The sequence below is a fragment of the Necator americanus genome, chromosome IV (assembly GCF_031761385.1).
Source record: "Necator americanus strain Aroian chromosome IV, whole genome shotgun sequence".
Classification (NCBI taxonomy): domain Eukaryota; kingdom Metazoa; phylum Nematoda; class Chromadorea; order Rhabditida; family Ancylostomatidae; genus Necator; species Necator americanus.
In genome coordinates, this window is record NC_087374.1 from 35652326 (window position 1) to 35677106 (window position 24781).

At 38.6% G+C, this 24781-nt stretch overlaps 2 protein-coding genes across 5 annotated transcripts; one reads left to right on the plus strand and one right to left on the minus strand.

The window, feature by feature from the left end:
• Positions 1 to 597: 597 nt before the first annotated feature.
• Positions 598 to 19799, minus strand: RB195_003742 (uncharacterized protein; the record flags this gene model as incomplete). Of its 3 annotated transcripts, XM_064201524.1 has the most annotated exons (36): positions 598 to 630; positions 699 to 800; positions 858 to 980; positions 1313 to 1480; positions 1758 to 1857; positions 2045 to 2109; positions 2166 to 2264; positions 2345 to 2521; positions 3711 to 3847; positions 4248 to 4358; positions 4418 to 4515; positions 4687 to 4808; positions 4874 to 4948; positions 5155 to 5316; positions 5520 to 5651; positions 5744 to 5854; positions 5918 to 5989; positions 6057 to 6164; positions 6227 to 6335; positions 6385 to 6518; positions 6592 to 6738; positions 6816 to 6887; positions 8368 to 8426; positions 9100 to 9194; positions 9252 to 9363; positions 9536 to 9605; positions 9782 to 9878; positions 10063 to 10172; positions 10259 to 10377; positions 10454 to 10597; positions 10709 to 10817; positions 10887 to 10943; positions 11013 to 11122; positions 12282 to 12425; positions 19605 to 19710; positions 19767 to 19799. In XM_064201524.1, the coding sequence occupies 36 exons, from the start codon at positions 19797 to 19799 to the stop codon at positions 598 to 600; spliced, it is 3822 nt and encodes a 1273-aa protein (XP_064057403.1). The 3 variants fall into 3 exon arrangements, with proteins under 3 accessions (XP_064057403.1, XP_064057404.1, XP_064057405.1); XM_064201522.1 differs by lacking the exons at positions 9100 to 9194; positions 9252 to 9363; positions 9536 to 9605; ... (8 more) ...; positions 19605 to 19710; positions 19767 to 19799 and having other exon boundaries at positions 8368 to 8391; XM_064201523.1 differs by lacking the exons at positions 598 to 630; positions 699 to 800; positions 858 to 980; ... (19 more) ...; positions 8368 to 8426; positions 9100 to 9194 and having other exon boundaries at positions 9251 to 9363.
• Positions 19800 to 20016: 217 nt separating this feature from the next.
• Positions 20017 to 24762, plus strand: RB195_003743 (uncharacterized protein; the record flags this gene model as incomplete). Of its 2 annotated transcripts, XM_064201526.1 has the most annotated exons (13): positions 20017 to 20102; positions 21549 to 21657; positions 21718 to 21827; positions 21888 to 21994; positions 22699 to 22793; positions 22965 to 23090; positions 23314 to 23493; positions 23564 to 23644; positions 23961 to 24050; positions 24281 to 24373; positions 24535 to 24603; positions 24633 to 24643; positions 24705 to 24762. In XM_064201526.1, 13 exons carry the CDS (start codon positions 20017 to 20019, stop codon positions 24760 to 24762), a joined length of 1215 nt encoding a protein of 404 aa, XP_064057406.1. The 2 variants fall into 2 exon arrangements, with proteins under 2 accessions (XP_064057406.1, XP_064057407.1); XM_064201525.1 differs by lacking the exons at positions 20017 to 20102; positions 24705 to 24762 and having other exon boundaries at positions 21496 to 21657; positions 24535 to 24639.
• Between the last annotated feature and the right edge of the window lie 19 nt (positions 24763 to 24781).

Here is a 24781-nt window from a genome sequence, read left to right on the forward strand (position 1 = left end):
GCACTAACCTCTCTCTACAGTATGCAGAAAACCTCCACATACCTCTTCTTTTGATTTTATAGTACTCTACTTTGTTTTGTAATATTAGGATTACGTAGTCATAACAAAATCCTGATATTAAAGCAGAAAAATTATGTTTTTCATAATGTTTGAGGAATACATACTAATCAAAATCACTAATGTCATTCTTCTGATTCTTTTAATCAAATAATGAGCAGATTTTATTTACAAATGACTACAGTCTCAATGAGAAGTCATTGCAATAATAACTAAGAGTTACAGTTCAGAAATTTATAGATATTCTTTGTTGAAAAAAAAACGACAGGATATCTCCAAGGGAAAAAATAATGACTTTGTGAAGAGATCGAATCTACCATGATACGCAAGAGAGTAAAATATGGACAAAACTTGGAGGCTACAGCACATTAATGGGTCACCAGTATACTAGACCTTGTAAATTGATCTTCAGATTTCATACACGTCAAAGGTAAAAGTGATCTTCTTGAGGATGGTCAACAAAAGAGCAGAATGCTGATCCAATGAAGTCATAACTCGGAATTAACAAACCGATTATGGAAATTATGCTTTCTGGATCTGTTAAATATGGTTTTCGTTTGCGCTTTTCATCTCCTGGAAAGTCTGCTACGTAGTCATGCATCAGTAAACTTATAACAGTTAAATAGACCGCTTCAACCTACCTGTATGACTTCATAAAGTCGAAGCGCTGGTCCCAAATTTAGACCGAGTGAATCAATGCAGTCTTGCTGGGACATCGTTAACAATTTGGCTCCATCAATATTCTGAAGCACTCAAGGATTTGTACGTTTGTACACGATTTTTGCACTGAAATAGGCTACCTCTCTTTCTAAGACATTGGTCACATCGCTTAGATCAGGGAAAGTCGTCCGTAAAAATCCTAAGAGCTGTTTCGCATCCCATTCTTTTGCGTCGCCATCAATACGGAGGGGACGTTGAGGTGACTAGAATATCGATTCTATATAACTAAGAACTCTGCTCAAATAAAGGAAAAGAAAAACAACGCTAAATAGCAGTAGAAAACTGTAATCTTCAATAAACAAGTGAATGACACATTGATACGTTCGTTGTTTTTGCTTTTTACGCTTTTTTCTTTGCTCCTTCAAGGACTGGCCACCGCGACGGTACCGCCCAGAAAAGAAACTTGGTCTGAGATTCGCTTACAGTACACTTAACAAAAATCAGACACTCAGTACACTGTTGCTATAGTAAGGCCTTGTGAATAGTTTTGAATAAGTACAACAAATATAGAGCTTAACAAATGTTCATCACTCACCGTATTGTTGGCTGGAATTCCGTTAAAATGCACTTCATCAGAACTACTACATTGATTGCTCGTCTCTTCTCCATTAGTACTTCCGTTCGGTACAAATCCTGTAGAGTCTGCAGGATGTAGTAACGGCATTTCGTCAATCGATGACCGCGAGAAGTCGTCGTCGGACGTCTGAAGGCACCATTACTTCGCACAATTTTGACGTTGAGTAAAAAAAAAGTACTCCATAAACATCTGAACTTTGGCTGAGAAACAAAACAAAAAAAAAACAGGCCAAAGTAAGGTAAGCGAAGATTAGTCTGACAGACAGTATCAGATGGAATCTAAATGGCGCTCACGCTCGCTCAGAGCACATAATTTCATGCGGATGGTGCGTTTTTAATCCATCATCCATACAAATTTATTAAGAGAAAGGGAAAAAGATGAATAGGCGAGAAGTTTTGCATACGAGGGCATTCCTAGTGGAATGATTGTCCAATTCCTTGGGGAGCGGCGACGGTTGTTGTGTACGGCGACGTTTTGATGAGCCCACTTTAGGGCAACGTCTTCTAAAAATGGAATGTAAGACCAATTCCAAAACTAATTTCTAAATTCAGTGAACAATAGGGCACAGCAACAATTATTTAAACTCAAATAAGGGCGAAGAAGTCTTGCGACGAAAAGAAATGAGAAATAATTTCAAGTGAAACGACAAAACTGATGAACAATAACCAGTTAAAATTAAAGATTAACTACCTTCGCTTTTCTAAAGTGTTGAAATGATCCGCTTTTTTGACGAATTCAGCTGGCGATTCAGCCATCTGAACAGAATAAGTATGAAATGAGGAACATTACACTGGATTTGTAGAACACAAACCTTTCGTCGTTCCTCTAAAAATATCTTATTACATCCACACTTCGGAGTCTTTTCGAAGGAAAACAGGTACGGACAACATCCAAGAGATCGCAGAAGCACCTGCATGCAAAATATCTTACTAAGGCGAAAAAAAACTAAATTTAACCAATGTCTAAAGGAATAATTCATATTCAACTTACCCTCAACCATCCTGACGTCTGCCGCGCTGTTTTGCACACCGGAACTCTCATAACCACATGGTCTGCCGACGTTCGCCATTTGTACTTCACATATATTACTGCAACATCATCATCATCAGTGTTGAGGATGCTTTGGACATCTACACGGTGTTCCAGTGAAGCGCATTGGTACACATCCTGAAATGTGGATAACATTTAGGTCTTATCATTAAAACGAGGACGTAGCTCTCTACCTTCCTGACTTTGCTTTCAAGATGTAAGAGGAATTTGTCATGCGAAAGATTTTGTTGTGTCGATTTTTCAAAAATAAGTCGTCACAGTGTGCAGGTAGAGAGCAAGTGTTTTAGGTATAGTCGCGTCAAAATGAACTGAAGCATGCTGCGCTCGAAATGGCGCGATGGAGCTAGCTGTTGGGATCTAGGTGGGACCATCGAGAACTGCAGCGATGACTGGTACTAGCAAGTAACCCCCTCTATCCTAACCTGTTCGAGCGCAACTGGTTACACAGCGGCACCGAGCTTCAGGTTATTTTGACCCGACCATATTGTGTTTTTATCCACCCGTTGTCTTTATGTGGAGGTAGGTGGAGCTAATTTTATCGCTCGTTAATGTTTTGACCTCTTATGACAACATAGAACACTATCTCACAGAAAATCATAAAACTTCACATATGAGATACATACATAATGAATAATAATAATTTCATACGTAATGAACCTCAAGTAAGTTTAAGTCACTTAGGATGCAAACAATAAATTTGAAAATGTCCCTTTGTTTTTAAAAGAAATGAAAGGATTTTTAAAGAGATTGAATATATTTACTGAGCTGCAACTCCTCAAAACTATTCATCTACGCAAACGATCATGCATGATAGTACAAAGGGAATAATATTCGCGTTAAAAGGAGATCGAACAATATATTTTGGTTATGTTCGATGGGTTTCTAAAAGAAAACATGTGCACGGAATATCAGCAAATGATAGTACAAGAATAACGCAGCAGTGCCTAATATTCATATCATCTTCGACACAATATTCGTTAAGAAAAACAATTAAATCCCCTTTTCCAAAGATTGGCCATATTTCGGAAAAAAAGGATGCTATCTCTCGTAAAGTGCAGATTATTTAGTTTTTGGAAAGTCTTCAAAAGTTTCAAAAGGTTTGCAAAATAGATGTTATATTCGCGATTCACACGTGAAACATTTCTTTTGGTCAAAATATTAGCTGTAGAGTGATTACCTTTTATACAAAACAATAAAAAAATGCAAGAGAAAGCCTTGGTATACTATTTATGGAGGCTATAAAAGCAATGGAAATCTATTAAAGATATATAAGGATGTAAGAAAGAAAGGAAAAAGAAAAACGCACGGCTATTAAAACTCGAAGGACGTGTGGTATTGGACCGGCTTCATAATATCGAGCTAATGCGGCGAACTGAGATCGAACAAACCAAGGCCCTATTCGACATGAAGGGTGAACGTAAATGCGTGGAAGCCAAACATCACCTATAAACAGAGAATATTGACTACAATTTAAAAATCAAGAATCTATCACAGTGAACACATTAGGGACGATATGATGCACATAATGCATCAAAAACTTCCATTGCCATTTTTTCATTACTTGGTAAACAAAAATACGAAAATTAAATAGCAAATATAAACGAAATTAGTTCGTAGGCTATGCAAAAAAATACTCCGTTTTGTCAGATGCCCTGTGTCGCGGAAACGAAAAAAAAAACAGGCGACACGCGTCAGCTCCTCAAAAAAAGTCGTCTGGAATGTTTGTAAAAGATTTCGAGAGGACTTTTCGTACTATTCAATGATCACGAAGAGTTGTCAATCTTCAATCCGATTTTAAAATTGTAACAATTCAGTTTAGCAAACAAAACACTCGTTTACAAACCTTTCATCCACACCTCAGGTAAGAAAGTAGGATCGCTCATTTTTCTTTCTTGAAATATATTGCCAGGCTTTGAAGAATACTGAAGCCGCATTAGGTCGAATCGTGAAGCGCCTAAACTACCAAATCAAAAAAAAATACAAGGGAAGTTTCTAAAAGGGAACTTTACCAGCCTTCATTTTTTAAAGGAGGAAGAGACAAGAATGGTGCTTCACCAATGAAGGGAATTTCATACTTCGCAGCGAACCCACATGGAAAAAGATTATCACAGCTGAAATGAAAATAGGACACTTTTCATGACGTATTAAGCCACTTTCTACATCAAAATAGCTCTAGCTGCTTCAGAAGCAGCGAGAAAAACGCAAAAAATATTAGTTGATCGAACAAACAGTGAAATAACTCAGCGAGAAATTAGAGCGTAGAACAAAACCATCTAACTAACCCGATGACAAACATTAGTGGTGGATTTGGAGTGGTGTCACAACTCAACTCAATAAGCACAAGGTTTCGAACCGCCCGATGGATTAATGCTGCGTACATAACCCCTCGTTGGTAGCAGAATACCTACAAATAACAGGTGTGGGTTTTTTTTTCGAAAAGAAAAAGTAGTAATTTCGTGATCAAACAACCTCAATATGTCTCATAGGAGTAATTTTTGCTTCCCGTCCAGGAATTGGTTCAAAATTGCATTCGTTTGTCGATATCTAAACAACAAAAAAGAAAGAATGAACAAAAATACATGAACGAGTCAAAACGAGCTGTCTCGTTGTGCAATTTGGTAAAGAGTTATGCTCGACATGACGCGGTAGGACCTTCCGTAGCCCGATGAGAGTCGCACGAAGGTCCGACCGCTGTAGTGGATAGATTTGACTGGAGAAGGAAGAAAAATACCCTTACAAAAAGTGCATACCCCAGGAATGCCCCATTGTGCTGCATAAGACTTCCAACTCCATGGGAAATCGGTGTGATTCTTATCTCGCAAAAACGACTTTTGCGGCAATGAAAGTTGGTAGCCGACCGATGCGCAAAACCCTTGTGGAAACACTCCGTGCGTTCCTCGATGAGCAACAATCTAAAATACCAAGTAGATAAAGATTGAAATGAAGGAATCAATAGAATAACTTTGAATCTTTCACCAACAACAGCACCATTCTATCTTATCAAAAAAAGGTGCAAAACTCACCAAAAAGAAAATTCTGCAAAATATTGAGCTCAAATGATGTTTTTAATTAAAAGACGAAAACATTTTAAAGGGGAAGCGAAAAAATACATTACCTCTCTGGTATCTGGGCGTCCATACGAACATGAAACAATTTTGACGAAGTGACAATTGATGACCTCGCTAACGTGTCCGGGGAATATTGCCGCTCTTTGTTCAGCATCTTGCACTTCAACCAAGGAGCCAACCTGTACGCTTCCTCTTTTCATGATAAATAATGCAAAACACCGACTATAGAAAATGCTTTGAACTAACGGAACCAAAACCAGGAAAAATTTACCTTGAGAATATGCTCTTTCAGTTCATATCTCTTGAACACAATAGCAGGAACCGAATTTTTCGCAAATTTTTTGATGTTCTCTGCACTATACTTTCCAGGACAATATGAAACCTTGAAGAAAAAGAATGAAAAACAGCAGAAGCATTTGAAGAGAAACCATCACAAAAATCTTACGGAGTCCTCTTGATGGCTAGCAGCCCAACCTATTGGATGACATCGTGGATCAGTGATGTTGATGGACATATTCTATTTAAACAAAGAAAGCATTTAGCTGCTAAATCGAGAAATAATTTCAAGAAGGAGAAAATCCTACAAAATTCATAGTTTCGTAAATGACGATACCACCAAGGTTGGCGAGCACGCGACAACAAAACACACAACGAGGCTCTACAGCATCTTGAAGTTCGAAGTATTGACCTTCCTGGAGATGGCACGAGTTAAATGCAAATGAATTGACAGGATCAGATACTTACCACCACATACCTTTATCAGATCGTTCAGATGGCAATCAAGCACGTCCTTGTACCTAGCAATCTCTTCCACATCGAGGAAATCCCATTTACGACGCTTTTCTTTCTCCTCAGCAAGAACCCTCCAAACTGTGAAGATAAGGATGAAGGAGTAAATAAGAAATATCCAACCTCTTCTTGGATTGTTCAACTTCACGCGCATTCGTCACAACATCATCAACAGTAATTTCACCATCGACGTCGTCTCTTCTCTCCTTATCATCGATGTTCAAATAATTCACGAATAATTTTCCTTTGCAACAAACCTGGATAAAATGGCTTGAAAACCTATTTGTATACGTACAACAAAGATTTAAAATGAACAAGTTGATGTCATACCTCTATTCTGGCTACTCGTTCGTTATCGTTCTCCGTTTTAACGAATATATGTTTTCCATGCTCAAAAAGTCTTTCGCTAACAGTTTGCTCTAGATATCGAACATGTCCGAACAAAATCTCATCTGTACAAGGATTCGTTCCTGTGGCCTGAATTCGCCACATAGATTTTCAATAACCTAACAAAAGCAGTCGAATTATACTTAAGATGAATTAGGAAACCTTACAGCGAAATAATCCCTCCAATTGAATGATTCCGGCCTAGGTGGGCTGAATATTTTGTCATATTCCAAACGCGGCTGAAAAAAGAAAATAGAATGTCTGCAGTATTTAACATTGAGAATCAACAGTCATACAGAGCGGACTCTTTGAAGTTAAAAAAGAATTCTTCGAAAGATACATTACAGTGCCTGTAGGCAATGTCGCACAGCTTTCGCCTCTATAAACAGACAACGTTGCAATTACCTAACGAGGTGAAACGATGCACTATAAAATTTGCAAAATAGCATCTTGTAATTCTCTAACGTTCCTCTTGTGGGATTTTTCACTATGATCCAGCTTCAATTATGTTGATACGCCTAATAACGCTATTACTATTCGTGTCATTTGACTTCTTATGCTTCCAGTTACTCGCAACCAGTAATTTTCAGTTTCACAATGCACTTCCATCATTTGCAAATGGCTTCGGTTTTAGTCTTTATTTTGATCGAGTTATGGATAATCTCACTTTATAGGTATAACTTCATAAGTTGCTCCCTCACAATAATAATCCGTTTTTTTCGACTGCAACATACTATCATTACATAGGTTCAGTTAATAGGCAGTTTAAAGTATCAAGGAATATCAGAACCACACTTAAGATAACAACCGAATACTGAAATCATAAGCTTTAAAACGTAAAATAAATCCAGACTAGTATTTCAATAGTCCAGAACGCGACTGCTGAATTTTCTCGGAAAAAAAGAGAACATCAGTGTCTCACGGAATTAGTGGCTTTTTAAAGGGAAAAATTAAAAACATGTTTTCTGCAAGTTGTTAGCACACCTTGCAGAAAACAAAAACGAATTGCAAAGAAAGAACGAAAGAAAGAGGAAGGTAAAATAGAATACTCAATTTTGCTGAGAGAACTGAAAAAACGCTGACTCCAAATCACTGACGATTTCTTGGATTGCACACTGAAATTGGGTCCACACACTTCCAAGGTAGAAAAACTAGGTTTATAGTCAGTGTGGCTAAAACAAGAATTTGATCTTGAAGTTTTGGCATAAACTGAACAGATACGGTAATTACAAACCTTTGCGAGAAACGATGAAAATGAAATAAAACTCTTGGAAGCCCATTTTCGGAACATTATTCCGGAACGACTACAACTTTACTCACGGCATTGATGTCTTTGCGTGTCTATGTCATTTTTTAGCACCAAGGGATAATAAATGTCAGAAAGAAAGACAAACATCTACCCACTGATTTCACATCATCTGAGTGTTGGGAAATTCGGATGACTAGAGAGTCCAACCAATCGAAAACGAAATTTTCGGACCTTTTTGAACCTTGTTCGCGTGTATCACAGCAGTTAGTGTATGCTACATGGTACAACTACCTACTACCCATGACATGCCTACGTGTGATGCACAGAATTCACACTCGACTTTACAAAGTAGGAAAACCGATGTTGAAGAATCAAACGGAGCACCATTCAGTAACGTTTCGTCATCTCTTTTGACGCTATCGGAGGTTCTAAGTAACAAAAGAACAATTATTTAGATTTCTCGAACGTACCGTAACCGTCGACCAATCTGGCATTCCGCGTTGGGTACCCGATTTTTTGCCGGATCCACCTAAAAGTGATCCATGTCAACGCCACCACTTTTTTTGTCACATCAGGTACTATTCTCGAAAAGACAAAGCAAACGAGGACCTTAAACCATGATGTAATTAAAGTTTATTAGGGTTACAAACAAACAGTCATCCAATGGTTAATGTTATATACTTTGCAGATAGAGCTAATCATTTGGCATTTATCACAGGTTTAATTTCAGAACCGAACATGCCCACGGAACGGGTCAGTGGTATCATTTTGAGCTGGTGATGATGAGGAGCTGTCTACCGTTACATGATTACGAAAAGGGGGCCTAAAACCTAAAAGTAAGTCTCCATGATGCATCATGGTTACATCCAATTTATATGAATTTGAAAAAAAAAATAGTGGAGGGCTGCAATCATTTCACAATACGCAAACGCATATTCAACTACTCCCAGTCCGAAAAAGGAATTAAAATTGAGAGCTAGAATGAAAAAAAAGGACCGAGCAAAAACTGAATCACAAAAGCTAATAAACACCAGTGATTCAGAAATAAAACACGAATTAGTTCATTAAAATGTGGTGAATCAGAATGAAGAACTAATATACAATATCTAACGTATTTATTTATGTATCGAGCGAAAGATCACACAGACAAGAAAATGTACGCCACCGCGGGCATTGTGAATAACGAACATACATAGAAATACCTCGTGATTTACCACCGACATAGTCGGATGTGATGTGATGCAAAAAAAGAGCGCCTATACAGAGCTTGCCCTCAGGAAGAGGTAAAAGCGTTGAGCTGAAACGTCATCAAAAGCTCCTTATGCACTCCGGTAATTTTTCGTGGAACTCGCACTAATGACTGTATATCTCTCTAAGACGATCGCAATGAGGCATAGCCATTTGATTCGCTCGTCGTAATAAATCATCATCACGTTGCCATCGAGCGCGATATAAAAGTGTCTCGCCTGAAACCTAGCGATTTCGTGTGAAAAGATAACACGGAAAGATTTCAAATGCAACTGTACTTACACAACTTAATTTTAGACTTAAATTTTAAAAGAAGAAATGAGTTGGAAAAAATAAGCTTGCTGAGACATTACTGGGAAGACAAAGCGATTAAAAAAAAGAATAACTTACGCTGGTTCTGCTCTTTATAGCAGTTCATCCGTAAATTTTGGATGTATTCGTCTTCAACTTGGGATTCAATCTGAGATTAACAGAATTTTAATATTGTAGATATTAACAACACAATTGTGCGAAATGTAATGCAGAAATACTGCTATTGCTTCTCCTTGCCCTACGAGTTAGAGGTGATGATGAAGTCAGGAAGAAATTCTGACGGCTTCATCACTTTCAAGCTGGTAAACTGTGTATTACACACACCTGATGAATTCTTCCGCGGTACGCTTGTTCAAAATCACTTCGTACAAAGTAAGGCACTCTTAAATCGCTCTGCGTAAGGCGTTTGATTGGAAACTTGCTGAAAGGAAGAAGTGATAAACGATGCATGAAAAACCCAGAAAAAATTGCAAGTTTAGCAAATAAACAGAGCAATGGGAAAAATTCCGCTCATTTGAACAGAAACAATGGGGAAAACATAAAAATAAATAATTCAACAGGATAATAATTTAATTTTTTGCTTGCTAAGAAGGGCAAAACCGAACCTCGAGTGGTGCAGAGAATATGCTGGGTCGCCTACCATCAACTGAGCGAGAAGACCGAGAACGAGAATAGCAATAAGCGGTAGTAATTGCAAGAGTGGTGTGTACGGGCTCTGAAAACCGTCATCCAGGATACTGTCACCTAGCTCTACTAACAGATGAGAATTATCCACTCTATCTGAGGTGAAAAAGTTCATACCTCATTTTGATTCCGAGTGCTGTGGGCACTATGAAATCCATGTCGTCCTCTTCGCACGGATTCTGACGGGAAACCTCCACCAAAGAACATATTGAATATCTCCTCCGGTGAGAATTCGGCTAGAATGGTGATCACATAAAGCGAATGGTTGCAATCGTATATTTAAAAGAAAAATAATGAACAGTTGTGACAAACCATCAAATCCGTGCGCATAGTCATACTCGAAGAAATCGCCTCTTTGTCCTCTACTTACGTTGCTGGTTCCTCCATCAGCACCGTACACGTCATACTGCTTTCGCTTGTCTTCATTAGATAGGACCGCATATGCGTTGCCCAAGGCTAAAATTCAGAGTGACGTATTTCTTGTGCAAACACTGCAGTATCCAGGAAATAATATCAAAATCTTCTAACCGTACTGTTGGAGTACATCTTCTATGTAATGGATCTCACCTTTAAAGGCTTCCGTTGAATGCGGAGCTCTACATTTGTCCGGGTGAAGTTGAAGGGCCATCCTTCTGTACTCTTTCTTAATTTCTGCGTCAGACGCCGTCTTTGACACCTAGATTGTCAGCACGTGTAGTCAATGAACAATAGCAAAAAAAAAAATTGAATGGATGGAAAAGCTTACGTTAAGGATTTCATAGTAGTCTTTACAATGTCGAATTCGTTCAACAAGATCAGCTTGCTGAAAAAAGGAGAAATCGTTAAACGAAAATCAACGCCTGGCTGAAAGCGACTGAAGAGCAAAACTTACCTCTTTTGTATAGTCTACACCTAGTTTAGGAGTACGTGACGATGATCTAGACTTGGCTGTTCTCGATTTTGTTGTCGATGCAGCAGTTCCATTCAATTTGCTATCTGATGCTTAAAAAAAACCACTTTCAGAATGCATTAGGTGTCACTTCACTACAAAACGGAAGAACAATGAGGCTATCTGGAATTATCTAAGAAGAAGATGCAAGTTTTCAGTGGATGGCCCTTAAGACTTATTACACACAACTTGAAAGGTTAATGCATCAGTTACACATTAGCAGACAAAAGTCACGTTCAATACCAAAAGTTTCCGCGTATTTTGCAGGTAAGAAATAAGGGATAACCACCAATATTGTTAGCCAGATTTCATCTGGTGAAACCGATCAAATTTTAAATGCGGAAAAACTACTTTATTTAGGAAAAAGAAAAAAAATCAAAAGAAAACTCGGAAACGTCAAATTAAACTGTGCTTGATAGTTAGAACGACAAATTCGGTAGATTCCCCCAATGATCTGTGAAAGTGACTGTGTTTCGTAGATTTCACAAAGCAGCTATCAAATGTACACTATTCTCGATTTTTGGTTATAAAAGTCAGAGATTCTTGTCAGTCCTGTTTTCAATAACTATTTGTCTTCACACCTACAGCTTTACGTTGAAGACAGAATTAGATTTGTAAAGTATCAAGAACAGAAATAGAACGAAGTGTATAATGGACAATGTTTGTAGCAACATTTGAGCGAGATCGATAAAGTAAGCTTAAATTGAGTGGAGTGCCTATGGTGTAAAATTAAAGCGGATCTGATGCAGCCATAGATAAACTCTAAAGAAAAAAAAAAGAAAGAGAAATTAATTAAATACGGCAAGTTTACTTACTAAACTACTGAGAACAGTAGGGGAACCGAGCTGACTGACATCAGCGGGTATCATTTCACTCAAACGTAAACTTTGGTTTTCTAAACCACAGAACGATATAAGATTCTAGAACTATCTACCCGAATGATTATTAAGGCTTCGAAAACCAGAACATAAAGAGATCTAACATGTCAAAATCGTTCCTACGACAAGCTTCCAAATGCATTCCCATAGAAAAATAATCAAATAGCTACAAGCTAGTAGTTATAGAAAACTGAATCATACGTTAAAAAAAACAACGGAAACGTCATGTCAACCCAAACTCAGAGGGGTAGCAAACATTTAGCTGAACACAGCATCTAGTTCTCAACTTCTCCCTTGCGTAAAAACAGAACAGAAAACAAGATTTTTAGAATACCTGTCCTAGGCGGAGACTTGTGAGCCCGTCTACTACGAAGATTAGGTTCTTCGTAGTGATCATCATGTGCATAGCTGCGTTCTTCGGAATCTCGTGACGAAGATTCGCTACTCGCGCCCATCAGATTTGCCTTTTTCAGAAGAACTGAAAATTAACAGAATGTCAAGGAGACCACAACATCATTCTACCTAGAAATCATGATGAATTCCAACAAGAAGAATAAAATTCTGATCACACTGTTAAGTTCGGAAACGAAAAAGAAAAGAATGAAGAACACAGAGCAGATCGATGCAAATTATTAAGGTTACAAAAGCTCTGTTTGTTATGAGGGCTATAACTCTAATACACAATAATTCTAGTAGAAGTACATATAGTCGGGTCAAAACGACAAGAAGCACGGTGCAGTTGTGTCTGCGGCTGCGGTCAAAGCGGCGTGGTAGAGATAGCGGTTGGAATCGAAATGGGAACATCGCGAACTGCAGGTAGCGAAGTTCTCACTCGTGCCCAACCGCTACGTTTCATCGCAACCCATCGAACGCAATCCCTTGCGCAAATGCACCGTGCTTCATGTCGTGTTGATGCTGCTATAGTATTTCTGAGGCGCAAACTTTTCAAAAAGTGGTGGTATGGAAAAACAACTAGGGCGAAGCAGCTAACAAAGAGTTTGGTACAAAAGTATGATCAAATTCGCTTACACACAAAACAATGAGGAGAAAACCACTTCGTAGGAAATAAGAGACAGTAAATAAGTATCGTCGGCAAGAGATGCGCTGGAAACGTCCGCAAGAAAAATGGGCGTGGGAAATAAATTACGGGAAATACCAGGAAGAGTCGAAACATTTGTGAATGCGATTTTATTCGTATCTCGCTCTGATACTTCTGCTGGATGCGCTACATCATCCTCTAGCTTCCCAAGAAATTTTGTGGATGAGGGCCTCGTGAAACACGCACCAAATGACAAATGACATGCCTTATAGTAAGCATATTTGCGCCGCAGAGATATGGTATTCCTTTTTAGCCATGGGTCGTGTGAAGTATACTGCAAGACATACAAGAGCCTTGCAGAAGGAAAAAAATTCTAATGCAGAACTGTGCTGGTAGAATACATGGAACAAAATATCATGGTATCAATCGACTAAAAAAGAGAAAAGATGTCTAGGAAGGTGTTATTCGCTTCTATACCATGTTTGATCTATATAACTGGGCTTGTACTTATTCCCCTTGAGTCCTTGTAATCAATTCTTTCGAGAAGAGGAAATCCTGACAAGAAATTTGCTGATGGCCATCTAGAGCTGACTGTCATCTAGAAAACAAGTATTTCTGCGAACGCTTAACACACCAGATAGGAAACTCCTGTCGCCTTGAAAATTCATAATTTTCCTAGATGGCACACATGCACATCACACCATTTTAGTCTTGGTGCAAAACTTTGTATTCTCCAACACAGATCCTCTTGAAACATTCGAATGAATGAAATTCATTTTGAGAAAAAATGCTATCCGACCATGTCGGTTGTCCAAATTCGCGATTCAGGCAAAAAAAAAAGAAGATAAAAATGACGATGTTGAGACGTTCACGTGTAGATAGGAGAACCTCCATTGTCAGAGCTCAAAGTGACGTGCTACGGCGACCCGATGTGTCAAGTCAGTGTTTTTACCCTCCCAGACGGGTCTGGTACCGATTTATAGACCCCGGAAGTATTAAAGGCTTGGTTAGCACTTTACCATGATATTAAAAACAAATTAGAAACCCGTAATAAAGTTTGTTAACAATCTTGGCTGTTGTTTAAATTTGACTATCGACAAGTTGCAATCTCTATGCTAAGATTCAAGGAAGGTTCAACTTTCGCACTTCTGCAAATTAAAAAAGCTTTCCTTTAAATTAATAATATTAAATTGCGTGAATAACAGGGGAAATGATGTCAAATTGCCGATCCCGGTCAGCATACTCCCACAATATCATGAATCGCACATCTAATACTTACGTCGTTCACGTGGTTATGCGTCAATTGACGACATTCAGCATTTTATCGTTGAGCAACAATAACGGAACGCACTGTACGTGTCGATGCGCCGCATACACTCGAATGCATCTAAGCGGCATTTTGCTGCTACATCGCTTCTGCGCTTCTCGATCTTTTACCTTTTACCAGATGCCTGCGAGTGAGGCAATTATGCAAAACCCGTTATGGAACTGTAAACTAGTTTTAATGTAATAAGATAAAGTTATATCGAGGCAGTATGACATCATGCATGTATAAACTAGTTTACACATCCGTAACCAATACATCGAAAGCAAGAATAAACACCAAATTCATGCGATGAAAATGAAATTATTGAAGTTTACCCATATGATGAAAAAACAGCAGAGATTTAGTAGAGGCAGACAAATGGTTAGAATGTATCAGAGAAGCATGAAATACTTCCACGCAGAGTTGTATTCTGAACGAGGGAAAAGGGGCACAGTGACGAAATGAAGTACTGAGTAAGGCTTTAAAAAAGAAACACAATGCGTATAGGAGCAACAGCTGTCGTTGTTTCGTTCCCAGTAGATGACACACGGGAAAAGAACAACGGCACCGAACACATAAGATCTCGTGCTTATAATGACGCATGAACATGAACTCTGCTTGATAGGCATAGGCTATAGGTATGTCTCAAGCAAGAGTGCAATTCATGCACGTGATTTAGAAAAAAAACCACAACAAACACAACAACATGTAAACAAAACAACAACATGTGTGTTCGACCCCTTCCATTCGATAGTTTACGTGAAGAAACTAACATAGATAGGGATTATCTATGTGCTGAGAAGACAACTCAGTTCAAATATCTAGAGGGAGAGACGAGGAATTTGCACTGTAAATTGAAAATGCAGCTGTTTTCTGTAACTTAGAATTTAGCTCAGCTGAGCTTCTAATCGATTTCCTAACAGAAAAAAATTGGACGTATTTATACGGGAATAAAAAATGTGATCAATGTCGAAAGAGATAGAGCGAGATGCAACGTACAAAATTGAATTCTATGTTGATGAACATAATAACTGCATCAGAAAAAACCTCCATTTTGCATACTTCGGAAAAATCTGGAAGAAAGTAGAATGAAGCAGCTGAACGTTATCTTTTCTTAATATATAAACTTCATTATAGAAAACCAAACGTAGTTTGTATAAAAGAGAAAAATTGCATTGCAGTCGGTTCAAAACGATCTGAAGCACGGTGCAGTCGCCGAAGCTGCCGAAGCGGGACGATTGAGTTGACGGTCTCGAGCGACTCGGACTACAGAGATGAGTGAGGCCAAAGAGGGTCCTACCTCAACCACAACCACTTCATCGCGCTGCTTTAAAGGCATCACCCCACGAATCTGAGGTGGTACGGATTTCAGGTGGAGTATTCTTATGAGGGATGGGAGACTATGGGGAGGGGGTGATTCCGTCCATTTCTTCCTAATTGCCGTAAAAAACGGCCAGGAAGATTCGGCGCCGCACAAGGCTGGCGCGCTCCAATCGAACTCCCTGTAAAAAATAGTGCGCCAGAACGCTCGAAGCCGTATCTTCCGGGCCGTTTTTTACGGCAATTAGGAAGAAATGGACGGAATCGCCCCCCTCTCTATAGTCTCCCATCCCGTATACGAATACTTCACCTGAAATCCGTACCACCTCAGATTCGTAGAGTGCTGCCTTTAAAGTGGTCACTTACGTGCAGAGTTTCAGGTTGTTTTGATCCGGCTACATCATTACACACATAAGTGTCTCAAAGTTCTCCGTTTTTTCCACTTATTAGAAAATGGAGTGAAGTACGCAATTGACTACAATAAATATATCGAAAAAAGGACACTTTGAATTTACACAAATTAGGGACAGTCAAGGGAAATTTTTTCAAACATCATTTGGTAAATGTATGGAAGATTCAAGAAAGATGCCACTCCATATTAATTTATAAGAACACTGACGACTGGGTCATTCACCGATAGGTCACAGTCTAAAATGTGATTTGTTCCCTATGGCAGTATGATGGATACCGCCAGTTTTCTCATTAATACCCCAAATTAGCTCGAAATGATATAGCATTACAGGGGAAAAAAGAAACATTACGGAAGATAAAATTTAGCGTAACTGGAACAACAGAAAGTAGACCAAAACAGATTCAGCAAAGCAACGACTTTAGAGGAAAAAGATGGAAATGTGGAGAAATATTAATGTAATAAGCAGTTCTAAATCACTATTAATTATGTACGTATCTGAAAGACAGGAAAGTATGCATTTTGCGGAGTACATTATGAATAAAGAAGGGCTGTTGCGGGGGAGGTTCTGGTATCTCTCAAAGGAGTGAAGAGTGAATATTGGCAAAATGCGAAGTCACTACAGACCAAAGTACAAAAAATTCAGCAAAAAAAAACCTAGAAAAAAAAACGGTGGAAAACTTTTTCTACTGACCATTTGCCTTTAGCCAGCAGTTGCATCGACATTCAGCAACAGTATTACACACCGTGAGCCGTCCTAGCCAAAGATTGATTTTTATATCAGCAAGATTCTATGTATTTTAATTAAGCAAGTTCCTTTTTTAGTACTTAAAAGGATAAAGGATAAAGTCACTGGCGTATCAATCGCGTGTTGGCCTATGCAATGACTTGCGGGGGCCAGCCGATTATCAAGCCAGTGTTTTATCCTCCCAGACAGGTCTGGTACCAATTTGTCGACCCCGGAGGGATGAAAGCCTTGGTGAGCACTAGGGCGGATTCGAATCCTCGACCGTGTGGCTACAACGGACCTCTAACCGACTGCGCCACACCCGCCCCCTTTTTAGTACTTAAGTCCTGAAGAAACTTTTCCCAACTTCAATGAAGCGCAGAAGAACAGCGAACACTTGACAACTTGAAATCTGCTTATGATGAAAAGTATAAAGTGAATGTTATTTTAATAGTATGAAAAGTGTTAGCGTGACGAGCGCTCTGTTAGAAAAGTAGAGGTTCTGATGTTACATTCTAGATGAATTGATTAACAACCGCCGAAAGTGAAGAGACTGTCGCTTTTTTTAATCCGCAACATTAATGCGGTTACTGCACAATAACAAAAAGAAGGAAGTGAACGAAATTATGAAAAAATCAAACAAAAGCAACAACGGTGAATCATAAAAAGAGATCAACCTAGTTTTAAAAAGAAAAAAAGATCTGATGGGATCCAATTGGAAACATTGCCAAGAGCAAATTTGATAAAATGAAGAGGGAATTAACAAATGATACGCCGAACACACCTTGTTCAGTTAACTTACGAATTTTGAGAACGCTAATGCAGAAAATCAAAGATCGGAGAACATAACAAAAGGACACTATTCTCACATAACGACCAACAACTATTGAGCAACAACTCTGGAGGAAAGGTCATCAAACATTCTACAGAAGGGGGACTACACATTGGCATTATAGCTGAATCGCACTGTAAAACTTAAAACGAGCTTTGGATCACCTCTTAATGAGGTATCTCAAAAAGAAACAAAGGAACAGGACCTAAGATACACTTTATTGCAAGGAATCCAAAACAAATATCGATTCAACATTCGTTCCAAAAGTTTTTCTTAAAGTGAACACAGAAATCAGCAGATTGTCATAAATTAATTATCCACTAGTGTTCATTATTTTGTCGTTTTTTTTTTATCCGTTTTAAACCTCCACGGAGGAAAACATAATTCATAGAAAAAAGCACAATGGCCATTTAAACTCTTCAAATGTGTCTTTTCTTTAACAATGTGGATTCTGAAATGGTCGTTTTCTCAATCTTAAGTTGACTTATAGGAGTACAAGCACGACCTTGCAAACATTTCGCCACCACGTAAGCAACGAGAGGGAATTAATACAACGAAAAGTTAGCTATACGGAAAAAAAAACCGTAAAAGGTGCATACCCTCAGTCCACTAATTTATGTCTAACCAGGTGTGCGCGGTTGAATAATTCGCTTTTTGGAAAAAAAAAACGGAAAAAAGTGTGTATGCGCCGCGAAAGTGTTTTCTAAGACAGAGCCTTTCCAGAAAAAAAAATGCAAATATGATCACATAGAACTCTGAGAGAAAGAAGTTATGAAGGAGGGTTATGGGTATCAGCATAGCAATTATGTAATTTCTGCGGAAGAAGAAACAACAAAAATTTCGGACGAAGCGAACATATGAGAATCGTGAGAATCAACGCTGCACATTACAATTACGCTGGTGCATGCCTTACATTACACAAACTATTGCCCAGCATCATTGCAAATTGGTGAACAAATTTCTGGAAGTATTATAAGCTAGACTTAAAACTGTACAGCGCTTCAGCTCAAATAAGTATAAGAAAAGTGTCTGGAAAGGGGAAAGGCTTTATTCCAATTCAATTTTTCTATTAATTTTTGATTTTTTAATGTTTGATTTATTTATTTCATGGTTTTAAATGAAAAAATAGGTCTTATGAAATGAGGTATTGTCACTTATAAAATAGTCGTAGGAACAATAGCGCAAGGAGCAGTTTCGTATTCTTATCATAGAAATGCGTCATTACGGTATGCAATCTAAAAATGAAGCGGAGTGATGGACAATCTCTGTAGCAAATGCATTCCTCCTTATGAATACGAATACGCATGGCTTAATCATTTTTCTCACTATGATTACATCGTAAGAAGAGAGAATTGAACGAAATGACGATATGCAGCCAAAATAGTAGTTTCTAGCTTCGGTAAGGGTGTTTAACAGAGATAGAAAGGAGATGGTTGCGAAGGAAAAAAAATAGGAACGATCATGCGTGACCTAAACAGGAGATCATTACTGAAATCAAGTTGAAAGCTACGTATTGGATACAGGTCAGAACCAAGAATGCTACTCAACTTTACTTCTAATTTACGGTCGAATAGAAAAATGACAGTTTCACGCCGCAGACCATGTTATTCACTTCTGTTAGTTCGGACTATTTTGATTGAAGCTTCGCACCTGGGCTTTTCGTTGATAATGCGAAAAAAATATATAAAAATACAAAATAAATATTAGAAATTAAGAACACGTAGACATATATGAGACCTGAAGTGCACAGCCTTACATTTTCCATAGAAATTATATTTCCAAAGGAGTACTATTCTAAGAGGAAATCCATAATAAAGCTAAGCGGGAATAGGTCATGTAACGGTAAATTTCTTCAAATACAAACTGAGTTCAGTGAAAAGTGAACTGAAGGTTAAGTTGTCTAGGTCTTCAAATAATTATTCTTCTCGAACAGTGATGTGAGATTTACGTCTTTAGCGGCAAAATCCAGAAGGTTGTCCAGAAATAAACACGAACAAAACGATTATTTAAATTATTGCACTCACAATCGATATCCTGGTTTGGATCAAGTTTTTTGGCCTTACTCAGTAGACGTTTGGCTTTCTCTGGATCCCCACCCTTCAACGCATCCCTGGCTCGATCCATACACATCTATAACAAATCTTTTATAGAAATGTACGGGAAAAAAACTAAAACTAGTAACTTGCCATTGCTTCAGCGCGGTTTGCGTCAGCAGTCATGGTTTCGCCTGTGACGAGATGTACGAAGCAATAAATGCTGCCGATCGCAACACCGCTACCTCAAATTCAAGGATCAGGTAAGCCTGAAACGTTAATGTTTAAAAAAACAATACAAAAGGAAGATATAATCGAAAGATATCACTCTTGAAGATGAAAAGAGAACGAAAACAACTAATTAATGAATACAAAGCCAAGACAATAACCACTTCTAGGCAGTATGGTACTCGAAATCAACCCGAAGCCAATGGAAAAAGTAGTAATGAATTGGCAAGTTGAGGAATCTCTTGAGGAAGAAAAAACAAGGTTTTAAAGAAAGATTTAAACAACCTTCGCATAAAACTGATATTTGACAAAAGAAAGGTCATACACATACATGTAAACAAACACACAGACAAACACATACAAACACCATAAACTTAGCACATGTTTTAATTACAGGAAACAGGAAATACACACGTAAAACAAAAAGAAAGAAAGGTCCTAACTCCAACTGCGAATAGTTGTTGTGAACAAACATTAGTACAACCACCTAATTTAAATAAATATTCAGATATGAGACAATTTCCACCTAGAAGCAATTATAATATAGCAAAGTAAAAAGATATACAATAGTCATAATATACAATAATTAGATTATAATCTAACGAAGTCAAACTAATCGATGAAATCTCTGCCGTCCATCTGAAGCGCTATCCACCAGAATGCACTTCTTCCTTGACTAAGAAATGCTGTCGTAAGAAAGTAGTCGAATACCATGCTTTAACAGCAACCCTGCCACAGTAAATCCAACCACAGGGAAAAATCCAACAGGTTCCTCGCCCCTCGACGGGATTAACTTAAAAAGATCCTAACTTCAACAACCTTACTGACAAGTCAGCCACAGAGGATTCCACGAATTAAAAGACTATCGCTCTAACTCAAACACATTTGTCAACCAGTTTATGCAATAAAAATAAAAATCAATCCACCGGTGACGACAAAACTGCAAGTGCACTGCTATCTGCAAAAGTTGCGGGGATAAACGGCACGCCGAACTCCGTTGCTCGACGTGTCGTCTCAGATTATCATTCGAGCGCATTCAAATCCGCACGAATTCGTCTTATTATCGTTGGGCGTGTCTCGTTGTTTCCTAGGAATTCTGTTCGCATTTTGCACTTGTTGACTACGACAGGCGTTTCTAGGTGGTAGCTTCCCATCCCTCATTTGTTTTCTGTTAGGTTCCTACTATTTCTTAGTACGAATTGATCCACCATAAATCATGCAACCCTTCCCTTGTACGCTTTCGATATTGCCTCTTTCCTCCCTGTGAAGAAAAAGGAAAACAGACAGGAGTAAATTACTCTCCATCTGGAAATTATGGCGTGTTTTTTAGCTCCATCTTTTTAAAGTTCCCGGGACAAAACTCCTCGTTTTGGGGGATTTTTGAGGCAGGACGAGAAATTCTGCTGCAAAAAATAAATCCTGCTTTCAATTCGACTGTATTAGCAATAGAGCACATTTAGAGTCAACCCTAAGCTTATTTTAGCGAGTAACATTTGGATTTCTGTTCTCTGCACTGAGGAAAAAAACGTGTCGTTCCCATAGATCCCCTATTCTTGAATTTATCCGAAGATTTTTGTGACCAAGAAAGATCTGGCGTTCAGGTTTGGTCGCTCGTAGCTTCGTGTCCGTCTATTTTAATTAGCACCTCTACAACATGGGAAGCATAATCAATGCTAGAAATTCTTGTGATGTTGTTATCAGTTCCAGATTGATTGCCAATATGGAACAAAAGTCGAAAGCAGATCCCAGTTTAACGGCGAGGAATTTGTGCTCAATTCAGCGCATCGATCCTTGCGCTGTAGCTATTATTGACAAGGTTAGTAACGATGTTTTGTCGCCTTTGCGACGATTTCTGAGATAAAAACGATATATTAAGGCAACACATGCTGCGAAATACAATTTCGATGTGACTGCAAAAGCTTGGACGAAGACAAATATTGAAGGAGCACTATTTATAATACAAAGAGCTGACAAACCGTACTACAGGTAAAGCTCTTGATATAAAATCATTGAATATTATGCCCTATGTTTTTTTTAATATTATAGTCTGATCATTGCAAATCGCCAATCTTTGGACGATATGGTGGAGCCTGTTAACCCGCTGACGAAAATGAATCTAGAAGGACACTATTTGTTCTTCTGCAAACCTGACAGTAAGTTTGATTATTTTACAGGTGAAGTGGGAATTCCGTTCATCTGAAGATTTTGGTAGGGTATACGCTTTTTCGTTGTGATATTCAACGTTACATTGCGAGTTTCACAAAAAAAAATATTTTTCGCCCATTGTTATTTTAGCGTCGGTTTTTTTCCCCTTCAAGAACTTCTCTGGAAAGAATCGCCTTATTCTCTATGCGCATGTTCCATGAGTGGTTGAAAAGCGGCGTCGTAAGGGAAAAAATCTCAGAATCCGGCTGGAATTTCCAGTTTTAGCACAACCTTCATAAAGTTCAATTGGTACGAAAAAACTTCGCTTTGGCGGCTTTCATGACGGCGTTTGTTTGGGCACTTTTGGTTATTTCACGCCAAAATATTCCTGCGTAAAATAGCTGGTTATAATTGGTCGGTTTTCATTTGGGATAACTAGTAGAAACAGCGTCGGTACTCGAGATTCGAAATTGGTGTTATATGCTAATTCTGATTTCAAACAGTTCCATTCAAGGTCATAGAATTGCTGTCGACAGTTATGTTGGTGCAAGTTTTTGATGAAAATTTAAACTGCTCTTCAGAGAAATCTCTCGAATGTGAATTTTCTTGGTGTATCGGTTCCAAGACTGCGTTTATTTTCACTTCTAAGAAAGCCTATCCAATGTTGGTGTTGCTCTTGGTATTGATGAAGAACAACTGAATCCTTCAACAGATCAAATCTATGGCCTATGGTTCTTCTCCACAGAAGACTGCTCTCGTCTCTACAATTTGCTCAAAAAATTGCAGGAAGAAATAAGATCTGGAAAAGTAAGTGTATCATTGGCATTTGTTTATCTTTGCGTTTCTTACGTAATTCCTCACACATAACTGTTTTGTTCTATGTCTACGTACGTAGAATATGCTGTTATTACTATATATTGAATTAATCGCCATACAGTATAGAACAGTATACTTTCGTCATGCGGTCGTTATTTTCAGATACCTACGCCGCCTGCGAACGACGACGTCGGTTCGTCTAATGTGCCTGAATCGGTTGCGCCTCCAAATGAGTCTAATCAGTTGCTTGACCTACTGAAATCCACACAAACTACACCTTCCGTGCAGGTGAAAAACATTTCTTCCTTTGATAAAGAAATATATATGCTACCACACAATAAATTTGAGATGATATGCATGAGATTAGGTCTTTCAGTACACGAAGAAGTGAGAAGAAGTTTCTACCTTCTATTCTAACGCTAATCGTTTAGAGTATACGTTAAGAATACATTTCGACTGGTAGCACATCTGCCTAAACGAAATATGCTCAATACAACGATCCTTTTTTCAGGCCAGCATTCGTGATAACCACTCTTCTGCAGCTCGGCCTTCCTCATCTTCTCAGGAAAAACCAGATAAAGAAAAGCCAAAACTAAGTGAAGAACAAGGGCCGACGGGAGCTCCAGTATCAGAAATGCCAGTTTTGCTGCAGAAACTTATGATTCAGGAACAGCCTAAGCTAATTTCGAAGGTGACGTTGTCTATTTTCCTTTATTACATTACAAATGGACTCAATTTTAAGTTTTCTTTTCCAATAACAGGTTTGCTCTTCTGTGTTGACTTCCGAAGACCTCGAAAAAGACTTGCTTCGCACCGCTAAGCCAAAACATGCACAGTTTCAGGTGAGTTCAGGCCAGCAATCGTGATAACCACTCTTCTGCAGCACCCTTACAAAATACCGGTAAGGAATCCACGAACGAACTGGCCAAGCACTTCTCTATCGCTCAATCAGAAGAAAACACATGTATCTATCGAATATCTGCATCTTATGCCACCTTCTTAATCTTGAATTGGGATGAATTGGTCTATGATAATAGCATGACAAGAACTGACAAGAGAAGATATACACAATAGTTGGAATTTTCTTTGGAACCCCGCTATCTTTATCCACATCTATATTCCATATCACACGTAAAGAAATCACTGCAATTTTTAAAGGAAATGTACACGTCTGCATCGGCTGCATCACTGGCTGCGCTATCGAATCGCTCAGTTCATGGAAGCGATGGAGAAGCAGACGCAAATGAAGTAAGTCGATACCGCTACGATGTTGACAATTTAGTTAGCTTTCAGTTTCATTTGTGCCATCATGCATCAAAACTGCATTGGCACAGTTTTGTTGAACTGTCCAAAGTCACCAGAAAGTGCTGAATCACCTCCTGTTTACTTTCCTTTCTTACTAAACAATAACCTAGCAAAGAAAAAGCAAATTTTAAATGGAACTAAGCGTTGCCTCCATTTCGTCTTCTCATTTTCAGGTGGAGTCGATAGTTAGTAGCCGCGCTCCTGCCGATGATTCGACCTTTGCAATCTGTTCTGGTTCTACTACACCACCGCTTAACAAATTACAGGTAAAGCGTCATGGATCCTCGCTCTTTTTAGAACTTTCGTTATCGCTGTATCTCTTTAACGTTCTTATTTAAATTAATCTCATTTCTAACAACTGCACAATTATAATTTTTAGCTTTTTGGATCGCGGGTGGGACCGTAATAGCAGTCAAATCTATTTTAGTTCGCATCCGCTCTGATTCATCTAATGCAGACAGACGACCACTTCTTGACGCAGATCCACCAAGCCTACGTCGATGCCATTAACAGAAGGATTAGTAGAACTTGACCAGGTTCTCTTTTCATATGCAGGTCCGATCATCACAATTAGCTCAGATTTATCCCAAGTTCTAGAAGGTATTGCGTAGCCGCACTCTGTTGCGCAAATCCTCTATTCTGGTTGGAACATTGAAGCGATGAACGATGATGAA